We start from the raw sequence: 18,593 nt of genomic DNA on the forward strand, positions 1-18,593 counted from the left end.
AAAATGTTTCCTCTGTGCATTAACATAAATGTAATTTGAGACTTTATACAAATCTTTGTGAAAAATCCCAAATAGCTCTGGACTAATATTGATACACTCTAATAAAATTGCAACTGTCGCAGTCAAAGGATAGAAGTAACGCAAGGTTTGTGGGAGACATAATATCCTTTCTTTGACAAACTGATATACATGAAAAAAACAAACTAGTGCTGCTTACATTCACAAAAATGCTTTTCATTTTTCTAAGTAAAATGAATTTATAAAAATGCAGAATAAACAACTCCAGTTTTGCCAAACTCAGAGGATCCTTTATACTCTGCAGTGTCCAGTTTCTTCAGCTCACCAGGCAGAACGACAACAAGCATGGACTAGGCAACTTAACTGGGAATGCAAGGTTCTCAAAATGTGTGTTATCTGCTATTGATAAGCATTTATAAGCCAGTCCCAACATAGAGTTCCCTTTGCTATTCCCTATTTGAAATAGAGAGTATTTCAGAACTTGCAATTTCAGAACGGATATTTCAGAACTGGCAGTTACTGGCAAATACGGAGTTAGTTACCCAATACTTCCTACTGTAGGACAGAAGTCAGAAATACACTATTGTGACGACAAGTTTTTCAAAAAGATAATGCAAATCAAAGTTTGAATTAAAAACCATTTTCTTCTAATTGGTATTTAACTTCAGATAATTAAGTCTTTTTGATGGTAATCTACATTAATATACTTTCTCCCACTTACTTATGCCTGCAGAGCGTGCCATGGGGGGGTGTGGGGCTCTAAATCTGGCAGTAGTATTATTCCATATCTCTACCACATACTTGTCCCCATCAGAGAGAAAAGGGCCATACTTTAACAAAAAACATCCAATGTAATTAATTTTCCAAATATTCCTAGATATTGTTGCGTGTAACTTCTTCTACAGTGTGTCTCTATTAGCAGTTCAATTCAGTAGCACACCTCTGAAGTGGATCTCCGAGTCATCTCTCCACCTGGCCTGGATTGATCATGGGGTGCACAAATAGGATTTCTTCTGGTGCAACTGAAGTGGAAGCTGCTCTCTGAGATCTATCCCAGCTAGCTGCAGTTATGGATGGGTGCCCAGTTCAGCCCACGGCATGCAAACACTGTGAATATGGGGTCCTCAGCACCAACAGTGTCACTCTATGGCACTGCACTGCTGTCCTGGTTTTGGCTGGGATGGAGTTAATTTTCTTCCTAGTAGCTGGTGTAGGGCTGTGGTTTGGATTTAGCACGAGAATAATGTTGATAACACACTGATGTTTTAGTTGTTGCCGAGCAGTGCTCACACCAAGTCAAGGACTTTTTCAGCTTCCCAATGCTCTGCCAGGTCCACAAGAAGCTGGGAGGGGGCACAGCTGACCCAAACTTGCCAAAGGGATATGCCATACCATATGATGTCATGCTCAGTATGTAAACTGGGGAGAGTTGGCCGGGGGGCAGCAATTGCTGCTCGGGGACTGGCTGGGTGTTAGTCGGCAGGTGGTGAGCAGTTGCATCACTTGTTTTTCCTGGGTTTTGTTTCTCTCTCTCTCATTGTTTTCCTTTTCATTACATTTTTTATATTACTACTACTACTACTACTATTACTACTAATAATAATAAATATAATAATTTAATTATTAAAGTCTTCTTATCTCAACCCACAAGTTTTCTTACTTCTGCCCTTCCGATTCTCTCCCCCATCCCACTGGGGTGCAGGGCGTGAGCGAGCGGCTGTGCGGTGCTTGGTTGCTGACTGGGGCTAAACCACAGCAACTACCCTGTTGCACTGCAGTAGCTGCTGATAAAGGCAGAGCTCTCGATTCCCTGCTCTCTCTCCTTTCAGAGCACTGTCCCACTGGGGCATAAGAGCAGTGGCCAGCTGGAGGCTTGAATCCATGCTGCTCCAGAGAACCCAGATGCTTTTCACCAGCAGAGCATCTGTCCCTTACACTTGCTAAATTGCAAAAGTGCTGCTGACACCAAGCAACAGGCAGGCTAAATATTTTATTTTAAATGGTTTTAGAGTTGCTGTTTTTGACAGATTTAATAACAGAACCCTTCTTAATTAAAACAAGTGAAATAAAAAGTGTTGGCATTTACATATGAACATCTGCAGTAGCATTGTTCTTTATAGTTATTGTACACTGTGGGATGGTGTGTTTGGCCAGTGCTGATTCTGGGATTAAAAATTATGGAGAGTGTTTAACTTGATGGATGATCTTCCTTTCCTGAGGACTAGAAAGCATTTTTAAATATCAAGAGCAGTAAAATTTGTTCCTCCCTTTCTGAATCTGTTTTCACGGGGTTTTTTAAACTATTTTGGCACAGTCATGAAAAATTGACATTATAAACCACTGCAATTGAAAACATAAATAGTAATTTATAAAACATTGATTAGAATCGTATTTCTGTTTCCTACAGCACCATCTGAAGCTGAAAGTTTTGATGAATGCTGATTAAATGCTAGGTGATTTTATTCAGAGTTTAAGTATACCTAGACTATATGCTAGTATTTAGTAAGTTCACATATATATATTATTAAGTATATATGCTCATTTCCTTAATGAACAATAATAGGAATACAGAATTTATCATGTCATTTCTTTGTTAATGTGTCCTTCTGTCCCAAATGTACACAGTATTAAGCAATACCTGGAATGCTTATTAGCAATGTTTAACAGTTTTTAAATAACCTAGTTAGTGGCAATTATGTGTGAAAGTGTGATGAAAAGTTCTCAAAGCGCTATGTCATACAAATCTAAGAGACCCTTTTGCCTAAGCACAGGTAGCTTTTTTTCTGGAAAAGGTGTTGTCAAAGGGCAAGATACTGTTTTTTGCCTCTTGGAAAAGACAAAATGAAGACGAGGAAAATAGCCAAAGTTTGTCTTTCATCTCTTCAGTTGATCTTAGCAGAACTCTTGCTATCTGATCATCAAAGCTGTAGCTTCATAAAAGATTTGGCAAAGGGTCATGCAAGACAAGAAAATTCTAAATAGCTCTAACAATGAGCAGCTCAAAGTTGATAGTAAATTGAAGGTAATATTATCTTCCCCTTATGTATGGTTGTGCAAAGAATTGTATTTGGTATTTGAGCAGGGGAAAACTTCACTTTCACTGTGTGACAGTTTAAGAAATGAGGTCCCATCTCAGACCAGAATTTGGTTTTGGTACACTTTGCCCTGCTGATCTAGACATGAAGAATCAGGCGACTCAGATTGGAAATGGTTCTTGTTTCCAGCATTAAATGTTTTGTGAAGTTGTATACTTTTCTTAGTTTATCTTTCCAGGTACAAATTCTGTTTTGTTCAGTTTTCAGCTCAGTACAGACAAATAACACAGACTTTCCTGAAGAGGTGGCTGGATGGAGTCAAAAGTACTTTTGGCACAGGTCCGGAGGGGTTGTGCTGTCAATGGTTTTGTGGTGCTGCATTGGGGCTGCAAGAGATTGAGTCAGGGTCTCATGGACTCTGCCTAAGGAATTCCTGATGTGGGAGGCAGGACATGGAAAACAGCAAAAGAGGGTGTCTCTAAGCAGCCAGGACATAACATCTCTGCGGTACATTGTGTCTTCTTTCAGCCAAGATCTCTTATAACATCAGTAACTTCATGCTTGGCATATTGATTTAGTGAAGGGGCACAGGCAAGCCAGCCTTCCAGTTTCAACTGTCTTTGTCATGGCCCATAATGTTACTGAGCGATTAGAGTATGGGCACTTGCATGGGCGGTTTACAGGTATAGCCAGGAAAACCTTTTACTAGATGGGCTAGTGCTGTTATTTTGGAATTAAAACAAAACTGAATGATGTGACCCTCCCTGCCCCTGAAATAAAGCCAGAAACTCTTAAGTTTGCATCAACACTTGACATTGGTTGTAGTAGATTGCAAAGCGCGAGTATTCCCTTTGTCTCCTTTCCTGGCTTAGTCTTTCACAGCTCTTCCTCAAGAGCCCAACTTTGTGTTTCAGAGAAGTCCATTTGGTGCTCTGGCACACAGTGCTCTCTCAAGGCACAGCCTGCACAGGCATAGGATGGCGCTTGTGGCATTTCAGATGGCAGTGGTGGGATTTCCCTTTGGGCAGACAGGCTGCAAACCCCAGTATGGCAGTCAGTCTGCGTGCTGAGCTGCAGAGACTCAACTGTGACATTCCCTGCCATGCTCTTCAAAAAGGAGTTTCCAAATTGTTGGCTTCTTATGGGAGGAAGTCTTTATTTCTTGCTAGTTATGGCTCTAGAGAATGATTGATGTATCTGAATGCAGTTACACATTCAGAGAACAACTACTGCATTGCAGATCCCAAGAATAAGTGACTTTTTCTTTTCTCCCCAGACAAATTTGAGCTCATCCCATTCATAAGCCCAGTATTGTGTAGGTGCAAGACAAAGGGAGAAGAATGATGGACCACTCAGCCAGGGCAAGGACAATGTCTGCAGTAAGATGAGGGCACTGATAAAACAACGTTGTAAGGGAGTCTGCAGAGTCTGGAGAATCTTCACTGCCAGACTGAGCTTACAAAACTGCTTTGGGAATTAACTTGTTAACACAGTTAATCCAGCATGCAGTATGGCAGCTCCTGCTCCTCACATCCCAGGAAGCTGAGTATCTCAGGTTGTCCCTACCGCTAGGAAATGGAAACAAGCCAGGCTTGCTTGGAGGAAATGGGAAAAGTAATCTTTACTTTTGCCACTGTTGAGCGATGTCACCCATGAAGTAGCCCAGAGTGTAGGAATGAAAACATCTACTGGAGAAAGATTCTGGCAAAGAATTCTACAAAAATATTTAGGTCCTCACAGCACTGGATGGATTACTCACTCCACTGGGTTTGGGGGTTTTTGCTTTCTTTCACTGAACATTGAGGATTTATCTTAGACTTCTGGAAGAGCTTTTTTGGAAATCCCACCCTAGCCTCAATATTTTGGAGTGGATGAAGGCAGGTAGCCTGGCACTTTAACTTTAGAGTACTGTCTGCTGAAGAAGGGCACAGCTTTGCTCACCCAAATACACACTATTCTAATAGTATTTTCTAGGGAATGTGTTGGCCTCAACTAGCCCTATTCTGTTTCTGTTACTTTTCCTTGCTGTGATGTTGCATTGGCTTTTTGTCCTTGGTGTTTGTGTCCAGGTTATTTTTTTCATTACACTTTGTAAGTATGCCTTGTTTATTTAATGTACCTGTACTTCTGATTTAAGTGTTCTCAGTTCTTGTTCACCCTTTGGCCACAGCTGTGCCAGAGTGTGGCATGCAGGGCATCTGGGCACTGGGACACCAGCAGAGAAATTTCTCAGAAAGCCCTGTGAGGAGAGCTTTTCTCAGAGGGTGAGGGAAGAGCACTAGCAAGGGGGGGATGGTGAAGAGCTACTTTCCTTTACAACAGGCTTTTTATCTGAAGAATCAGTAGGAAAGCCCAGCCTGATCTCTGGTCTTCACATGGCAAGTGACAGCTCAGGCATTGAATGCAAGGGGCAGAGAGACAGAAAATCTGGGGAGAATTTTTATATTATTTTTGAAAGAGCGAGAGGTGTTAAGAGAAGGGTGTGATATTTTTAGCCTGACAGGCAGAAATAGGGCTGAGATAATATGCCTGATGGCCGTTGCATGTATGGGCAATGTAGGTATGTATGGACTCTCACAGAGAAATGAAACCCATTGTTTCCAGCGAACATCCTGTTAGCAGAGTTCCTTCTTTAGTAGAAGCTATGCAGTGCACTCTATACTGGCTTCATGTGCACAGGGTTTAGGAAACTTGTATCTAGGTGGACAAATGAAGTCTGTGATCTCATAGCAAAGCGGCCCAGTGCTTGATGAGCATGCTGTGAGATTTATGGACATATAAAATTTTATGGACTGATATTCCCCAGAGACCACAGGGAATATGCAGCATTTCCTACAGCGCAGGTCAATACCTGCATACTGGACTGCCCTGAATCCAAGTTGCCCTGTTTTCTAAACACTTCATGAAAACCTGTTATCCACCAGGGTCTGCATTATGCTGCAGTGACAGCCTTTTTCTATTCACATAGCTATGACCTCCACTGAGCAAACAGAAGGTTTGTGTGTGACCAGCATCTCAGACTTTTGCAAAGTTCAAGGGATCACACAGAGCAAAGCTGTGGATGGCTCTAGTGATGGGAGCGTGTGACTGGTGATATAACACACCAGCTCTGAATTTCCCCACCTCTAAATGCTTTCCAAATAACTTGTCTAGGGTTGGGTTGTCCAGACTTCAGAGGAAGATGGCTACGTTCTTGAACACTAGGATGACAGTGTGGAGACATTGTAGGTAAATTAATGACAGTTACTTGACATAGTTTGTTGAAGGTGGCCCATTGCATGTGGCTGTTCTGTACCTACTACTGATGGTAGTAGTGTAAATGCAAATGAGGTGTCACAGCCTTTCTCCTCCAGAAATGGCATTTCTGCATGATAGAGACTGCAGGGTTGAGGTTATGACTCTGTCTGCCATGAGGGATTGTCTGCAGCCGCCACCAATGACAAAAACCTGCTCAAGCTTCTGGCTCATGTTGTACATAACCTCTCATAGTGTATAATATGCTGGATGATAGGTGCTAAATGGTAGGTCAGCTTGGTCAAAGCTTATGGTGTAAGAAACTGCTGTTGTGGGAAGGTGCAGAAGGCAAAGGTGTCTGGTTTGGCCCTTACTAAGTGTGTGAGGACAAAATTAATATTCTGTTGGCAAGTGAGGGCCAGCATTGTGGATTCAGTTTGGCATGAATGACTTGGTCTGACAAATTCAAGACCAAACTCTGTCCTGGCTATCAAACATTATATTTTTTAAAATTGCCTGCTTCTTGAGAGGTTCCTGGCAGTAAAAAGTTCCTCTCTTCAAGCTTTCCCTCAGTTCGGTGTAGAACTGGGGATTTTAGATCATCACTGACAGTGATAAGCATGATACTGACTTTTCTGGACCTAATTAATTTTAACTTCTCGGTGTGCAATTGGCCTGGACAGTGGTTTTTTGCACATTCTTTTGTTATTTTTATTCTTCATAGAAACCTTGTACTTTGAAAAGTATGGCCTAGGTTGTAAAATGTGTGTTATTGTAGCTGAATAGGTGCCCTGGGCACATAATCATTCAATACAGCAAGTTAGAATTAGAATTGAAATATAAAAGTGTATTTCCTCTGTGAAGTAGAGAAAGAAGTAGCATTTTTTAATGTCTGGTACAGAGAAGAGTGGTTCCCCCTCTTGCCTTTCCCCTCATGGCCCTTCTGTAAGCAGAAGATGGAGAGGTCCTGGCAGCAATGCTGTGAATAGTTTGATGGCATATCTCTTTCTCAGTAACGTGCATTGCAGAGCAAAGGACAAACTACACTGGCCTAAGTATTGCAGGGTAGCTCACATTGGTTCCTCTGATACAAGTTATGTCAAGTTAAATGAAATCCTCAGCTTCTTCTCTTAATCCCCAGGACACTGGGCAATGCTGTACTTTCACAAGAAGTAAATTGAACTCTAACCCAGACAAATTCATTTTGTAATAACTCCAAAAGCATGTGCTGAATACCTTGCTGTGTTCCGGTATCATAGATCAAAAATACAAATGAGAACTAATTATGCTGTTTAACACAACTATTTCAAAAGTATATTTCTAACCTTTTTTGTTGGTTACTTTTTCTTATACTATTAGCAGCTCCCTTCCCTTCTTATCTGACATTTCAGAATGAATAATGAAGTGATTTTTTAAGTGCATCTGCATTTACTCAAGGAAATCAGGGCTTAAGAACACACATTGGTCTTTGCATGCATCCTGATGAACCATGCATAAAAATAGGTCTGACTTTGCTTGCATACAGGCCAAAGTCTAACCTGTGATGCTTTGAACTCTTGCTCCAGAATGCAAATGCATAATTCAAGAGGACTGAGGCAGAATAGCGTTGTGTCTAGTTTCTGGGTACATGGTTCCCATAGCAAACTACGCAGACTTGCATTACGTTTCTAAATTGTCCATGCACCAGAAGATGTGGGTTCCTCAGCATGAAGACAATGAAACTCAGCGTGCCCAAAGGCCAGGGCAGGCTGCACAGGCTGGCAGACAAGCACTGAGGACTGTGTCCTTTCTGGAGAACTTCTCAGCTGAAACGAGAACATTTACATCCATGTGAATTTCAGATATGAAGGCAAAATAGGTGGGAAAAAACACTTCTGTGGGTCTCAAGAGACTATATGCATGAGAGAAGCACTATAATGAATCGCCTTTCCGAATTAAGCCTTTCTGGGTATGTGCCAAAGTGGAGCCGGTAGAATAGTCTGTCAGGTTCAGGTACTGACAGGTGAGGTAGTAGCTAAGCAAATGTTTTGGGGATAAGCAGGCTTGAATATTGCTTAGGTCTAATTAAGTCTAATATGCCTCATTCGTTTCTTTCTGGCCCAGATGCTGGTAATAAACTCAAGGGATACTGTTACGGTGCCAACCACAGTTTTGAATATAACTGAATTTATTTATTAAGAATAGAAATAAGTGCTCAGAAGTAAAGGTGGTAGCAATCAAGTCATTTTGTGTCTCATTATATTGTGAAGAAATGCAGCCCATCGTGCCACAGAAGAATGATGTTCAGAAGTCCAAATGTGTACACTACTGTTTATGTGCGTATTTGTTTTCCCTCTCTACACAGGCACAGCCAAGGCTGATTTATTAAAAGAAATGCCTACAGACTGGTAGCCTGTGACTACTGGTGTACAGATTTTTCTTTTATTCTTCTGAGCATTTGTCACATGTGGAAGTGTCACGGGAAATATTCTTCACATTGTTTTACAGCCCTCAGTAGCTGAAGAAAATGATGCTTTATTGCTGTAGAAAAAAACCTCCACCCTGCCGCAATTATTTAGCCATGTCTGTGCATTCAGATGCTGATATGCTCCTGTTATAGTGCAGATTTACTGACAGCCATGGCTACTGGGAGAAGCCTTGCTCCCCCTCAAATTATCAGCTAGATTTGCCTTCTTCCATGGAACCAGGAATACAATCAGTCATCGCTGCCACCTCTGAAGGATATCACCAAAGTGCTGCTGGAAATGATGCAGAGCTATTTTGAGGGGATAGCTTAGGAAGATATTTTCTTAAATACCATATTGCAAAATTGTATGAATTAGCCAAATCTGTCTTCTGGAGTTCTCATAGCATTCATATGGAGGCTTTATTACTTTTGTAATTTACTCTTCACTGACTTCTCAGATATGCCGTAAGATGTGTGGAAAACTTGTACAGAGGACATCTTAGGAGACACAAAGCTAAATCTTTCTGCAACCACCAGAATTTACTAAAGATTAATTTAATGCAATGAAAATTTCTTTCATACAGACGTGTTTCTGTATAAAAATTAAACTTCACAGTTGGTGTCTTATAGCTCCTACAGCTGAGAAGAGTATTTTCGAAGGTTCTAATGTCTTTGGTGCCTTAGAAAATGTTCTCTCAAATTGTTCATTTGAATTTGGCCTAGATCATACCATAATTGGTACATTATTGTAGTTTACTTCTTTCTTATTTCACTTAATTGGTTTGTATCTTCAGTGTAAAATATGGGTTGAAGAACAAGAGTGATACACTGCAGCCTAATTTTGCACCATGTTTAGTACTAGCTACTAAATTTCTTTTTACTGAGGATACAACTGACTGCTTTCCTATTCTGAATTAAACTATTTGTTTGTACACTTAATTTTCTTCAGTCTCTTCATCAGTGGAAAAGTACTGATAAAGCATTAGCTGACCATTAGAAGACACATAAAATAGAATGATGCATCTTCATTACTATCATATTGTCTCTGAGCTATTTTTTTCCCTTGCAGGACGGTTCTGTTTACTCTGACCTCTGTAGTTGTGCTTGTCATCACTACTGACTGGATCAGCTGGGACAAGCTGAATCGTGGATTTCTGCCAAGTGACGAGGTCTCAAGAGCCTTCTTGGCGTCTTTCATCTTGGTGTTTGACCTTCTTATTGTCATGCAGGTACACTCTTCTAATGTTTCATTCAAGCTGCTGAGGCTGCCTAGTCACACTATTTCCTCTAGAGCAAATGGTGTTAAGACTGCGTAAAGGTAAATAAATGTTTAGTTTGCAATTCCTATTAGTAGAGGCATTTTGTAACACCATTCTCAGTGACTTAGCAAAAAGCCTGCTGACCTTTTATTGTGAGAACATTGCTGATTTCTCTTCTTAGACTACCAGGTAAGAACTGCATGACTTTCCAGATTAGAAGGTGTTTTCTGCAAAAACGACATCAGAAAAAGAAACAGAAGCTAGCTGTTTTGTAAATTCAAAGCTTCTATTAGAAAGATGAGAGAAGTTCAGCCAAACAAGAAATAAATTATTCTGTATTTCAGGCATTTACAGTATTAGGTACACACACACCTTAGAGCATTTTAATAGATGAAATTTAGTATTTGCTATTAAGATTCCACTTTCAGATGAAGGTTTCTTTACTTTGATGACAGGTCCTTGTACTGTAATGTCTTCTGCCAGCAAGGTTAACTGGGGAGATGATTCCCTGTAGTCTGCCTGACGCCTGCTTCTTTGAATCTAGCTGTTAAGAAAGGAATCTGGGTCATAAGTATATGGCCAAAAACCTCCTTCATGTGATGCTGTGCTCTACCTTTTGCATTTGTCTGGAGTGAGCCTTGTGTGAGTAACTCACCCAATGCTCTGTGAAGAATTAGGTCATTTGGGCTGGGGCAAGGAAAAGGAGCATCAAAGGCCTGAGTGACTTTTGCTTTTAGTCCTAGTCATGTTAGGCTGTTGAACTGAAGTTTAGCAAGGAATTTGAGAACTGATGGGTCCTTTCTCTCCAGAACATTACCAACTAACTCTGCTAGCAAAGACTGTTTCTGTGACACTTAGTCCTCTTTAATGAGATATCTATTGCTTTAGTAATTATCATAGTGGTGACACTGTGGTGGCTCTCAGAATTTATCACTGCTGTACTAGGACATTAAAGCTGCATAAAGTCCTACAGCTGAGTTTTATTTTCCAATGTCCACCACTGTTCAGTGCCGTTTATGGCTAGAACAAAGATGGTAAGAAAGGGAATATTGCTTTTCTAGTGAGGTTTCTGGTGCTTTCCTTTCTCTCCCTTTGCATTTTACGTTTTGTTTGCTGTTTCAAAAGATTCAAGAGAATGTATAATAAATGATTGTACTTCACAGGGCTGTAATGAAAGAGTGAATAAAAAAACATGATGTATCAAGCTATGTTGAATTTGATATTGTATGCAGGGTAGAGAAACAGAGTTGTCTTCATACCAAATAATTATTAAATCATCCTTTCGACTTTGAAAAATGAAGTTCCAGTACTTTGACTTTGGAGTTACTGAATGTAGGGAAGAATTTTATTTGAAACAACCTGTCCTGAGTACTATTCCGTATTTTTACGACACAAAGCAAGAGGCTGTTTTTAATTGTATTTTTGACTGATGTTGTGGGATGGAGTTATTTATCTATTTAAAGTTATTTGGACTATGCAACTAAGTTGGCATGTTTTATTTACAGTGTAGCTCTGGCATCATTGCATTGCTACTGCAATAAAGTCGAGACAGCAAAGTATTAAATCACAAGTGAAGATCATGATCCTTTGACTGAAGTATGCTTTAGAATTACGTTTCTAGAAATTCTTTTTAATAGTGTTGTCTGTTTCACAGATTTTTTTTCTAACTTAACAAGCTTTAGCAACAAACTGGTAAATTAGGAAAAAAAAAAAACCCCCACTTAGTATTACGCAATTTCTGTTTAAGACTGATACTAACTAAGAGCACAGAGTAAGTCTCATCTAATTTTTGAGTACAGGCTTTTTCTGTCCCTCTAAATGGTAGTGTTAATACTGCGTTTAGCAACAAGAGAAAACCAATTGAGTTTGGAAACCTGTTCTCAATGCTGTGAAAAATAATCAAGTAATTGTGAAGGATGGCTTTGTCTTCTTAGTATTACTATAATTTAATATTTATCTAAGCCCTATGTAGAGCATAAGAAAGAAATAAAGGACTGAGCATGCCTACCCTGAAGAATTACCTTTTTTCAATTAGCCATAACCCAGGGAGACGTGTGAAGAGAACACAGACAGCTGAACCTTATATAGACAGCTATACATGAGTGATGCTAAAGGGCACGTGCACTTTTTAGCTTTGTTTTCCATTCTGTAACAAACCCTGGCTGCCTCCCAGCCCCACTCTCCTAGTGTGCAAAGGCTCCCCCAGTCCAAGCAATTCACCAAATAACCAGGGGACGGGACAGGGAGAAGAGCACAGGTGAGCGTCAGAGTAGAAGACTTGTCTCTGAAATGTAAATGTGAAAGTTATGACTGCAGAAATGTTAAGGCAATCTGAGAAAACAGATCGCAGAGAGGGTTGCAGGACTGCAACAGGACCTCATGGATAGTGTGGCTAGCTTCTGGCTCAGGCTCTGTTCCTACCTCTTCTGCCAACCTTGCTGTGACACTTCACCGCATCCACCCTCTTTGGAGCGAAGGAAGGGACCCTGAGTGCCTGTAATAGATGACTGCTGTGGATACATATCTACCCGATTTTAATCACTGTGTCTGTATAGTCAATGGAGGGATAAAGGTACAGTTGGGGTGCTTTCAAACATCTACAGTAGGATAGGAAGAATCAGGTCCTAGAGGTGCATGTTTCTCTCCACGGAGAGTAAACAGACCCAACATGACGAGCTGAGAGGAACCATCGCTTAAGCCAAATTCGAAAGAAATGTTATGAGGGTGGCACAACTCGAGGCCAGAGCTGCAGCTCTGCAAGGATCCCGCTCAGCTGTTTCCATAGCTGGTCAAAGGGCAAAAGTAGCGTTTCCCTGCCAGTGTTTCATCAGTGAGACTCCTTTAGAACATGTCTAACTGTTGCAGGCAGGGTGATCTCCACTTCTCCTAGTTCTGCCTGGCCACGGTTTGAAAGGAATTTAAGTTTCAGTGGGTCTAGGACAGCGTATCAGAGACAATACCCATTCTAGGCTGTTCAAGAGGTGGCACAGAGGTCTTTATTCCAGTCCTGTTTGTCAGAATGTTTTATCCAATGTAAATATAAACACTGTTTTTTTAAATACAGAGCTTGCATATTTTCTAATTGAAAAACAACAGATCAAATTCAGTCTAATGCAGGTGAGCATTAGTTCATTTTAAAGGACATGTGCTGGTTTATAGTAAGGAAATAAATACAAGTTTATTATTTTTTCCACAGTACAGAATTGAAGAAATTAGTCATTTTCACAATGTGTTTAATTATGTCTGCCCTGATAATTGAGATGGCAAGATACCAACATATGTATATTTCTGGCACCTACTGCATTCACTGCTGTACGGGGGCATCATTTTATTTTTAGCCTTAGTTTCAGACTGAGTGCAAGACCACACACATTAAAGGTGGATATGTAGTAATGCTGTTATCATATCATAGAACTTTTTACTATTTTAATGAAAAATTCACATATTTAGTTAGCTTTCTGAGAGATGTAATGGAAAAGCTGTTAATTAAATGAGTAAATATGAAAATATAAACTATAAACCCACGTTCTGAATACCTCTATTTGAGCAAGCAGACAGTAACTCATGCATCAGCCAATATACTGCTTTTTCTGTTTTTTTTTAGTTTTTGGTGTTATGTTCTTAGTGACTTTGCTAATGGGCAAGAGCCTGTGGTGACTGGATTATTAAACCTTGTGTGTCCAGGGGAGATGAACTGTTTCATCTCTGTAGTGTCTTTTGTGAGCATTTACAGGTTTCTCCAGACTTCTGAAAGACCGTGGAGTATTTCAGCATCACTGTGGAGTTGCACGCCGTAGCTACCTTGCTGAGCGCTTTGCAAGTCCCATTGTGCAAATTCTTGCAACCCTTATGACTTACAGCAACTTTTTATCTGACAGTACAATCAGATACGTCTGAGTGATTTAAAAGCTACCTGAAAATAGTATTTGATTCCAAAAGGAGAATTTATTCTTCAATAAACTGGAGAAATTCTGTAGTGGCTGAGTGGAATAGACAGAAGCCAGGAAGCGCTTATGTCTAAGATTCTTTGAGAAAGCTCTTGTATGTGAATCTTTAACCAAACTAGCAAAATAATCCCATTAATACCAAAATGGGAATATTCTTTTAAATAAAGAGAATAGAATTTTTTCCTTCTGGGTAACTTGAAAGAAATGAAGGTCAAAGAGAGTTAGATAATTAACAACATTCTGTATGACTAGTGCTGGATCTCTGCGTATGTAGGTATTAGGGTACGAGCAGACAGATTTTTTTTTTAAATAATAACCATTTTTCAAATGTCTTTTTCATAATATATTTATATGTAAATTGCTTAAACGTATAACTGTAGATCACTCCTTGCTACTCCACTTGAACATCAACATGTTTAATGAGTGGCCTGCTACTTCTTTTTCTCTGCAGAAAGTCTGGTCTTCTGTCTTTGGTAGAGTTTTAATAAGAGAATTAGAAGGTTAACAGATTGAAGAAAATCTTTATTTAGGCTCTCCTGTGCTTTTTTCTTCTAGTTCCTTGTAATACCCTGAAAAAAAGTAGCGAATTTAGCTACATTGTAAAGTTATTTTTGCTTTGTATATGTCATTGTTAAAAAATAACAGAGGAATGTTATCAGCAAAATGGAACAGAGTCTGGTCTTGTTAACAAATACATAAAGTGGGGACAGTTCCATTTATTTTCAGTTTTACACTGATGAAGAGGCTGTTCTGATGAAAATCTGGTACGATGTGCGAGCATATTAAGAAACACCACACACAACATCAAGTGCATAGAAGAAGATATCATTTGCTTGAATAGTTAAGGTAAAACATAGAGTGGAAATATGGTCTTGTCCACACAAAGTGGGTAAAGACTTGATTTTTAGAGGTTTGGGGTTTTTTTTAGAAAATCTATTTACCTTTGCAAACATAATTTGATTGTGACTTTTGACTGGATTTACACTCAGTAATGTGATAGGATTAATTTGCACGTATACAAATGAGAGGAGAATCCTGATTTGCACTTAAGCAGAATACACAGGTATAGTAGTTCTTCTTTGAAATTATAAGCAAGAAATGATTTTGTGTTCATAGACAAAGCAGGATATACAAAATAGTTTGTCATTCCTGTCAGAGTAGATCCTCTCAGCTGTACATTTGATTCAAGAGTGATGTATAAAATTTTTTGTTTCCTAAGAAGCAACAGCAAAAAGCACCAATGTATAGTTTGTTCCCAAGGAAGTTACCAAACTTTGAATGAGTGTCCTTCTAAAAGCCTCCCATTTAGCACAACAGCTCCTGAAGAAGTGAGCGCTTCGATGTCTTGAGGACTTTCCATCATACCTTTGGTGGGTTTTGTAACATTTAAAGACACAATAATAAAATACAAGTCAAAACCCGTGAGAAACATCTGTGTTAGTGAAGTTAGCAAAGAGCTTTTGCATCTCTGACATTCAGGATTTCTGTATGTGAGGGGTTACTGTGGTTTTTTATTCATGTACTACTTGCCCTTTCAAGATGGGAGCCTTGCCATAAGGGCAGGTAACCAGTGACAGGTTTTTCAGAGGAGTCAGGATAGATGGGAATTCACCTTTAATAAAACTGATGGCAGATCTGTCTCTGTTACTGGCGTCCGCAGCCATTACATGTGGCAAGGTTTTACAGTGCCATACGGCCTGGGCTACTTTTTTCAGATATTATGTGGAGTGTTTCATTCCGCTCTGAGCACGTTGCCCTTCACTAGCAGATTTTAGGCATGCCTGTCAAACAGCATTTCAAAAATGGGCAAGCATTTTGAACACGCGCTTGTACTCGGCTCATTGTGCAATGTTTGCCAAAGAAGCCTACTGTGAGGGTTGGCTCTGCAGTACTACACCTCCCATGGACTGCAGATCTCTGAAGGAGAAGGGGACAAGTTCAAGTGAGGTAACCTTGGGAGAAACCTTTCTGTAGCAAGTAATAGATTTTCCTTCCTGCAAAGTCTCTCACATAGAGACTTTTATCCTTTCTACATCCTCATCCTTCTATGGATCATGGAAATGTTCCTTATTAGCACTGATGTAAAACGTTCAAAAATAACCCTGACAAATAAAAGAGAATTAGAAGGACTAGAAGGGAACAACTCTTGATCTACAGCTTCACTTTATTTGTGCTTACCACAAATTTGAGTGACAGACCTGGGTACATTCCTAAACACCATTTAAACAACAAAATTATAACGTTTCTCATGCCATTATTGGCACCGTAGCATTTGTTTCTAGTGGGTCAGACATGGGTCTTTCTTGCCTATCCTAGAATTGTTCATTTTCTTGATTCTGCCTCCACAGCTGTTACTCATGGATTTATATCTGCATTGAATTTCTCAGTCCCAAAATGCTTTTTTTTCTCTGGGAGTCACTGGTTTGAGGGGTATCAAGTCTTTTTCCTTTCTATTTTGAATACAGAACAGTAGCTCTCCTGAGCTCTGCTTTTGTCCATCCTCTCAGACACCTGTTTTCTGTTAGCTTTCCTGTATCTTCTGTCTATGACCAGTATCAAGGGAGTGGGTTATTTCCTAGCTATCATGTACAGAGAGGGACAAGTTAGTGTGGTCCCAGAAATGGCCTGTTTGACAGCTCAGGAACAAGCAGCTAGAAATGGAGTCAGTGTCCCACAGTGTAAAATATCCCAGTCCCTTTCCTGGCAGGGAAGTGAGGCTCTGAGGAACCGGTGCATGGACCCTCCACCCCTCCTTCACATTGTTGTTTTCTGTGGACCAGGCAAAGAGACTGGAAATGTACTATAGTTATAGATCAGAGAATAAAACAATGCATTTGAAATCCACTGCTTTTATTTTGAAGGGAAACATATTTTGAGTTTGATGGAAGTGTAGGTAGTGTTTATGTAAAAGGATGATGGGGGGGAAGGACAGCATTGTTATGGGTAATTAAAACCCAGAAGATTCTGTTGGAATATTTTCAAGATCTAGATGTATAAATTCCTTTCGAAAATCCCTGAAACAGTCTTTCGCCCCCTTGCCAGAACCCACTATAGAGTAGTTTATTTCTTCAACTCTTTCAGTTACTTTGGGAGTAAGAAAATGATAAGCAAAATCATTTTCCCCTAAGAAAAGGTGGGTGTATCTTGTCCCTTATTGCACATTATATACCCTACCTTTTTAATGAGCTGTCTGTTTATATTGCAGTGTTTTCATTGTGTGCTTGTCCAGTTTGATAACTGGCACCATCATTTTATGCTGTGGATTTTGTCAAATAAGACATGTGAAGTACAGTATCTTAAGTAATTTTCATCCTTTACACTGGTTGCAGATAGTTAAATCTTACTTGGATGCATTGTATTTGCTTCAGGCATTATAGATTCAACTCCAGGGTTTGTTTCAGCTGCTGCAACTTGGTGTACTTCTGCTGACCTGAATCGCATTGTGCCAATTTATACTGGCTGAGGGCTGGGCCCTTTTTTTAGCTCTCTGGCTCAGTTCCTCATTTGCTGAAAAGGAACAACTGTAGTTCTTTTCTTTCACTAGTTGTCTGATTGTCTGCTTAGCCCCTAAGGTGCTCAGAGAAGGATGCTGTCTGACTTGGTACAGCTTCTGGCATAATCAGGCACCAGTCCCAGCTGGAGCCCCTTGGCTCTGAGATGACTACACACAAATGAATTAGCTGAAAAACCTTCTCATTTGTCACAGTCGTTCCCTTTTACCCTGACAACGGGTACGTGCCATACATGTGACACTGAGGCCCTTCTTTTGCAGTGCAGGTATTTGCCTGACATAATGAAGCAGTACTCCAAAAGCAGGCCTAGCATTTTCACACACTGCCCTCTGAAACCACCATATCCAGCCCAAATGCACAAAACCTGTGGAATTCTAGGAACAAGAAAAGCTGGAAATTGTTTGCAAATCTTTCACAGGACTATTTTCATTTTCAGCTGCAAGGAGAGTCTTTTCACAAATTCTGCTATAATCAGTGTGTGATAGGCTTTGTTGTTGTGAGATGTATGTCTGATGAGTTGCATTGCTTTAAGATTATATTGCTGTGATATATATTGATAAAACAGTAATGGTGACATTCAGATAATTTCAACTCCACAGCAGTGCTCTGGAATGTATTATTTGATTGTAGAAATTTGATTTGTAATGAGTGTTGTTACACAGGATTTTATCCAAAAATGAAAAATCTGAGATGAGATTGAACTGGTTCAGCTGTTTCCTAAGCAATAGAATTGCATGCAATTTGTAAATGCAGCCATGTGAATTAAAAAAAGAAAGATAAACCTCAGTTTGCCATCACTAGATGGAGTGTTGCCTTAGAACAAGTTTTGTGCCTATCTGTGTCTTACATTTAGCTACATGGCATACTGAATTTACAGGACTTAGTGACAGGTCGTACCTGGGCATACAGATCCACCTAGCAGCAATACTGAGTTCAAGTAAGGAGAAGGAGCAAAACCAGCTTTGTTGCTCTTAATCAAACCTTAGAGGGGAAGAAAAACTAGAACATGCCTGACATTGTTGGTCTAACTGCATTATTTCTGCAAAGCTGATTGAATGGCAGTTGTTTATACTTACTTGGAAAGTTTGAAGCCTGTATATGAAACATTAACAAAAAGATATACTTTTATTGCCTTTGAGTTC

General features: G+C 39.9%; 1 protein-coding gene across 2 annotated transcripts in view; it reads left to right on the top strand.

Moving 5' to 3' along the window:
* The window catches only part of TMEM117 (transmembrane protein 117), a 237,560-nt gene that overhangs the window by 186,037 nt on the left and 32,930 nt on the right, over nucleotides 1–18,593 (top strand). For both annotated transcript variants that reach the window (XM_064448161.1, XM_064448169.1), the window contains exon 6: nucleotides 9,803–9,962. In XM_064448161.1, the coding sequence (XP_064304231.1) occupies nucleotides 9,803–9,962 (160 nt within the window). The remainder of the gene's footprint in view (nucleotides 1–9,802; nucleotides 9,963–18,593) is intronic.

The sequence above is a fragment of the Phalacrocorax carbo genome, chromosome 1 (genome assembly GCF_963921805.1).
Source record: "Phalacrocorax carbo chromosome 1, bPhaCar2.1, whole genome shotgun sequence".
NCBI classification, from domain to species: domain Eukaryota; kingdom Metazoa; phylum Chordata; class Aves; order Suliformes; family Phalacrocoracidae; genus Phalacrocorax; species Phalacrocorax carbo.